This window comes from Salminus brasiliensis, chromosome 8 (assembly GCF_030463535.1).
Source record: "Salminus brasiliensis chromosome 8, fSalBra1.hap2, whole genome shotgun sequence".
In the NCBI taxonomy this organism is placed as follows: domain Eukaryota; kingdom Metazoa; phylum Chordata; class Actinopteri; order Characiformes; family Bryconidae; genus Salminus; species Salminus brasiliensis.
In genome coordinates this window covers 21,129,239-21,135,238 of record NC_132885.1, presented here as the reverse complement: position 1 = coordinate 21,135,238, position 6,000 = coordinate 21,129,239, and the positions used below count along the sequence as shown (strand labels likewise).

Sequence of the window (6,000 nt, the reverse complement as noted above, 5' to 3'; positions counted from 1 at the left end):
CATAGGTTCTAGATTTGACTCAGATTCAAATGACTTGTGAACATCCCTGGCTTGAGTCTGGACTATTTCTTTTAACCCATAAATCATGTATTCTTGCCATAAACTAACAGCTATTTAGCCCAGTGAGTACATAAAAATACTGCAGTACTTCAAATGTCAGCAACACAATCCTAAGCAGGCACTTAAAATACACACCAGAGTTACGGTAGATATCAAAATACATACAAGAATATACCGCACATATGCAACAATATGTACAATCACAAATGACCAAATACTGAATAATAAAATAGCATGCTTATACTATTGTTTCTGCTACACAATAACATCTCAATTACGGCAAAGTCAAACCTGGACCCACAGTCCATTCTTCTTGAGGCAGGAGTTTGACCAATCCTCAGAGTTCCCCATGAAATCTGGACATTCACTGAACCTTCCTCCTGCATCTCCCAACTACCTTTTTATTCTGGCAGTCAGCATGGCCCCATGGTGCTGATGGTGGTGTAGGTGAACTTAGACACAGATGCCCCGGTGGCAGTGACATCATCATCTCCCTCTTTAAAACCTCGTGAGCGGCATGGCCGGCAGCAGCAGGAGAAGGTGGTCAGCAGTGCCATGCGAAAGCGCTTGTTCATGAAGCAGTAGATGATGGGATTGACGCAGGCAGAAGTGTAGGACAGCAGGTGGATGAAGGAGATGGGAGCCCCAGAGAGAAGCCTATGTGCTGAGGCTGGATGGAAGGCTCTCCAGGTATTGGCAGAATACAGCGGCATCCAGCAGATGAAGAACATGGTTACAATTACAATCAGCATGCGGATCACACGTTTCTTGGCCATCAGTTTGGTTTCTGAGGTGTTGCTCCGAGGGCGGTCCACCTTGGCACTAGTTAGGGTGAGGGTGGACATCTCCATGGAGTTGGGTCGCTTTGGTACCTGAATATAGCAGCCATCTCCATCATCATTCCCAGATGAGACCGCAGTACTGGCACCATTCTTAATTCCTGAAGAGTCAGTAATAATGAGGCTTTAGAAGACCTTAAGTAGGACCAGACCTAAATAACCTGAATAGACCAAAAACCCAGAAGTATCTGGGCTACATCACATAAAATATGCAGCACAAAAAACAGTATAAAGACAAACTCTGATGGCTTTATAGTGCTGATGTGCATATTTACTTGAAGTTAAATATTTTTAAGTGTCATGTTTTAAAACACAGTCTGGGAGGGTCACTAAAGCTACTGTAAATCTCTGCTTTGGTTGTATCTGCTGGATGGTCTGTTTTATTCAAAAAAGGTAAAAATGTGCACTGATTTATATGTACTGAATCTAATGGACAGGCAGTACATCTGTTCTAGGATTTCACAAAGAAGTAGAATGTCATATATAAATATAGCATATTCTCTGTAAGCTCTGTTTTTCTAGTTTCTGGTGGAATTTAAAGTGCACTGATTTCTTAAATGTAAAGTTGTTTTAGCTTAAACAAAACATATCTTGAATGAATCATCAGTGCGACATTTTAGTACTATCTAAGCCCCTTACCCCCTTGACAGATGCCACTGTAGATGAAGATATGTGTTAATGTTATGGTTGATCTGTGTACTTTGTGTTATTCATGTCTGATTACACATTTAAGTACATTATATTAAGGATAGTTAGCTCGGATTTCTACAAGGACATTTGTGGTCAGGTGGGTTCACATGGTATTTTTTGCAGGACGGTGTTGTATTAGGAATTCCTTATTCCCCACATATTCCACATGTCACACAAATGGTAAAACATGACATTAACCCATGTTCATGAATGGCCAGATGTGTTAGCACTAAGCTGTTTGATCTCAGTTTAATTAAAAGGGGGGTAGTCAGTTATTCACTACTATGATTCACTAAAATCACTTTTCATGTCTTCTGTTGTTATTTTTACTTTTAAGACCCCCATCCATTTGCAGAGTACGAATTCAGTACAAATATGTCAAAGGAAACGACATTCTGGGAATCCATATAATTGCTTTTGGGGGTACTAATCAGAAAGGCAATGATTCAGGCCCTGCTTAGGTAATTCTAAGAGCTGGACAACCACATCCAGAGGAAATGTGAGGTATATTTATAACACTAATTTAGTACAGCAGAGAGGAGCTCAGCATAACATAAAATTAAAGCAAAACAGCAGGCACTTAACTCTTAAATGACTCTTACTACAACTAGAGAGAGATTATTAAAAATCAGTTCAATTAAGTTTTTTTTTTACACTGTGACACATTACTCTTGAAATGAAGTCCCATTCACTACAGTTTAGATGATATTTTGGAAGCAGATGGCCACAACCATGCACAGACTCAATCAAATCCATCCACAGAGAGAACATCAGCTAATATGTCCTGAGGGATTAACTTGCTAAATCCCTTTTGAAACTTTTTTCAAAGGTTGCATGGTATTATCCCGTGTTAATTAAAAACAAGTAAATTAATTTTATGGTGACATTTGAATAACAGTAGGCCTCACCACACTGCCCCTTCTTCTGCTCCAGCTCGAATTGTATTCCACGATAAAGCTCCCGAGAAATAAGCCCATATGCTGTGATCATCACCACTCCAGGTATGAAGAAAAGAATAAAAAGCAATAGGATGCACCTGGAAATGACAGAAAGAGGTGGGATTAGGTCAAAAAATATCACACCTATTTACTCAAGCATAACTTTGATGTCAAGAACTCAAGCATTTTTGCACACTGATGTAATCAATGGTGTATCAGCACAGCATATACACTATATGGACAAAAGTATTGGAACACCTGCTCACTCATTGTTTATTAGACATCAAGAGAGGACATTTGTTGTATTGTTGGATTTGGAGAATTTGGTTGCATACAGAGACGAGCATTGGTGAGGCCAGGATGCTGGATGATCAACACCCCACCTAATCCTCAGCTCCCCAACTCACCCCCAAGGTATTGGATGGTGCACCATCATTCCAGAGAACACAGGTCTGCTGCTCCACAGCTCGATGCTGGGGGACTTAACACCCCTCTAGCCACGCCTCTCATTAGGCATGGTGCATATAGGTTCATGTTTATCTGCTCCAGAGAGTTTACATCTGTGTCAGAAATGGATGCAACTTAAAGTAGCTGAATGCATTCAACATAAGGGGTGTCCACAAATGCAGCAGCAACCATGTAGAGCCCACCTAGGATACTATAATAACCACAACAGCATAGCAACAGCTGACAAGCCCCACAGCAGCCACCTGGGAGTTCTTTTCTAGTTGTACTTTGATCAAATGTGTGCCAAAACCACATGAATTGGTACCAATGAGACACCAGTACGGCATCAGAAGTTGCTTCATATGGCATTAATGCCCAGATAACAAGAAATGTTTTGTACTGGAAACCCTATAATTATCTTTGAGAAAGAAAACAGTCACTTTTTCTCAGAAACTAAACACATGCAGCGACGTGACAAGAATATCTTACTCTCGTCTCACATATGGTGTATGTAACCATTTAGACTTGCTCTTCACACCTCCACTGTAAAATTGCACTGAATTCAGACTTCATTGCGGCACTCATTGCAAGGCCTAACCGCTCTTAAAATCCATCAGACGTACGTAATTCATTTTTAATGAAATGCCAAACATCCTAATGACTTACCAAGCCTGCTGCACCTGGTCCCTGGGCCAGTCGTGGCGGCACATATGTCTTGTGACAGTGTTGTTAGGTTTAGTGTAGTTAACCAGCGTAGAGACGATTGGGTACGGTGTCATGATGAGGAAGGACACGACCCAGGTCACAGCAATGACCTTGTATGCGTGCGAACGGGTCTGCCAGGCCCGAGACTTCAGGGGATTGCAGATAGCACTGTACCTCTCGATCGCAATGGCCATAAGGCTGAAGGTGGATATGCTGACAGAGATTCCTGTGATAAGAGGAAACGCTTTTTCACATTTACAACAATAGACCAGTACCAGTACTTTTCTGGGTAAATGCTAAATTTGAGTTTGTATACACATTCTTGCGTATACAATCATATTGGTAACCTGGACTGATTAGTACACTACTACACAGTAAATAAACTTCAGTGTCAGATAAGGGCTAGCTGAGACTAATTGGAAGAGATTAGGCTATTTTACACACCACGCTTATTACTTTACCTCCTTATCACTAAATACATCCAGTCCACATACTGTGTCAACATTCACTGAGAAGAATTGAGACAAGATACCCTAAAAAAATCTTTCTGTATAATACTCTAGGTCCTCTGCTTCAACACTGAATCACTGAGCATTTGCCCTGAGGTCTTTGCTCTGATCTCACCCTTTGCACCAGAACTCATACCTGGGAAATTATTCTTTGCTTTTCAAATCCCTCATCCGCTCCTATCTCAGAAAAACAAACAGTGGCCGGGAGACACTGGCTGATGTAGTGTGCTGTATAGCTTTGAGCATACAAGCACACACCCACACCCACACACTGGACAGTAGCAAATCAATCGAATCCCCTCCATTTTATTAATACCTGTGCTTCCAGGAATGCAATATGACAAAGTTTATCATAGCTGTTTGCTCATTTAGTGGAATGGATGCTTTAAACTTTTTTAAATATTTAATTACACAATTTTTTGTCCTATTTTCTGTAATACTATTTCCCTTTGATGATAAAGTTAAAACCTTATAGTAGGTTTTTAAAATTAAAAGTATAATTAGAAAAATCTGTACTATTAAAGTTTATTTTAACCACTTACTAATGATTATAAAAATAAGATACATCACAGTAGCAATAGAAATATAATACTTAAATAAAAATATTTAACAATTTTAACAACATAAAACAATTATTTAATCATTATTATATACATATTTGTTTAGATTGTACAGACTTTACAGACTTTAAATATTTCAGTTATTTAAATAGTTAAATAAATAGTTTTAAAATGTCATAATGAATGGGCCAATAGAAATGACTTGGATTAAAATATCTTCACATTGACTTCCTTTAAAGGCCAACAAGGGTTTTATCCTTCAATTTGTCATTTTGTAGATACAAGGGCTTTGTGTGACTGATTATATATGTATTAACACTCATTAAAAAGCTATTAGATTATGATTCAGTTGCAGTTATTATCCAGTGTGACCAGGGATTTTCCATGGAGAATTAATTTGTATTCATAGACTGCTGTAATCCCTAAATGCTTAACAGGACCTGGTCTTGTTGTCATCTGGATTTCCTACTTGCCTTTCCAACTCACTTGCTGACAGCTCAGTGCAGCCATTCTTTGATATCAGACCTTGATATCAGTTGTAGCTACATGAGCTTTAGCTTTCATTTAAAATGCAGTGATCCATTAAAACGAGCAGATCAAGTGATGCATGCACGTACACATATCCTAAATCCTGTTTACAACCTTAACCCTATGAACTGAGCTTGTGCAATCAGGTCAAGCATGCTCGCATTACCTTAAGACTAGAATCAGTAGCTTTCACTGAGTGGAACTAACTTAGCAATTGTCCACCATGGAATCAATCTGAACTCGATGAACCAGAGTTTAGTACAAGCCTACTTACCCATGAGGTAGGCCACAATTTTGCACATTGCAGCTCCAAAGATGAAGTCCTCCAGAAGGTTAGGGATGAATGTGAAAGGCATGCAGAACACAGCCATCATCAGATCGCTCACAGCCAGGGAGAGAAGAAAGGAGTTTGTGACTGTCCGCATGCGCTTATTCACAACCAAAACCACAATGATGAGCAGGTTGCCAAAGACACTGAGCAGAAAGATCAGGGAGTACAGCAGAATCCTCACTGAATCCATTTCTGGAAAAGAAAGGGATATGGATTAGACTCCTATTCTGTAAGAAAGGATGAAGATGAAAAGCAGGTAGTGGCAGGAGGTTTTCAAAATTAACAATTAGAGAAGATTTTAAGGGAGTCAAACTTAAAATTACAAAATAACTCATTACAGAGCGTTTTTGAGTTAAATCAACTTTAGTCAAAAATTCATTGAGACAACTCAAA

At 39.3% G+C, this 6,000-nt stretch overlaps 1 protein-coding gene across 2 annotated transcripts in view; it reads right to left on the bottom strand.

The window, feature by feature from the left end:
• Positions 1-412: 412 nt before the first annotated feature.
• Positions 413-6,000, bottom strand: part of cckbrb (cholecystokinin B receptor b) — a 29,814-nt gene continuing 24,226 nt past the window's right edge. For both annotated transcript variants that reach the window (XM_072685184.1, XM_072685183.1), the window contains 4 exons: positions 5,551-5,799; positions 3,641-3,905; positions 2,498-2,625; positions 413-1,000 (listed from right to left, as the gene is read on the bottom strand). In XM_072685184.1, coding sequence (XP_072541285.1) covers positions 474-1,000; positions 2,498-2,625; positions 3,641-3,905; positions 5,551-5,799 — 1,169 coding nt within the window. In that variant the 3' untranslated portion in view covers positions 413-473. The remainder of the gene's footprint in view (positions 1,001-2,497; positions 2,626-3,640; positions 3,906-5,550; positions 5,800-6,000) is intronic.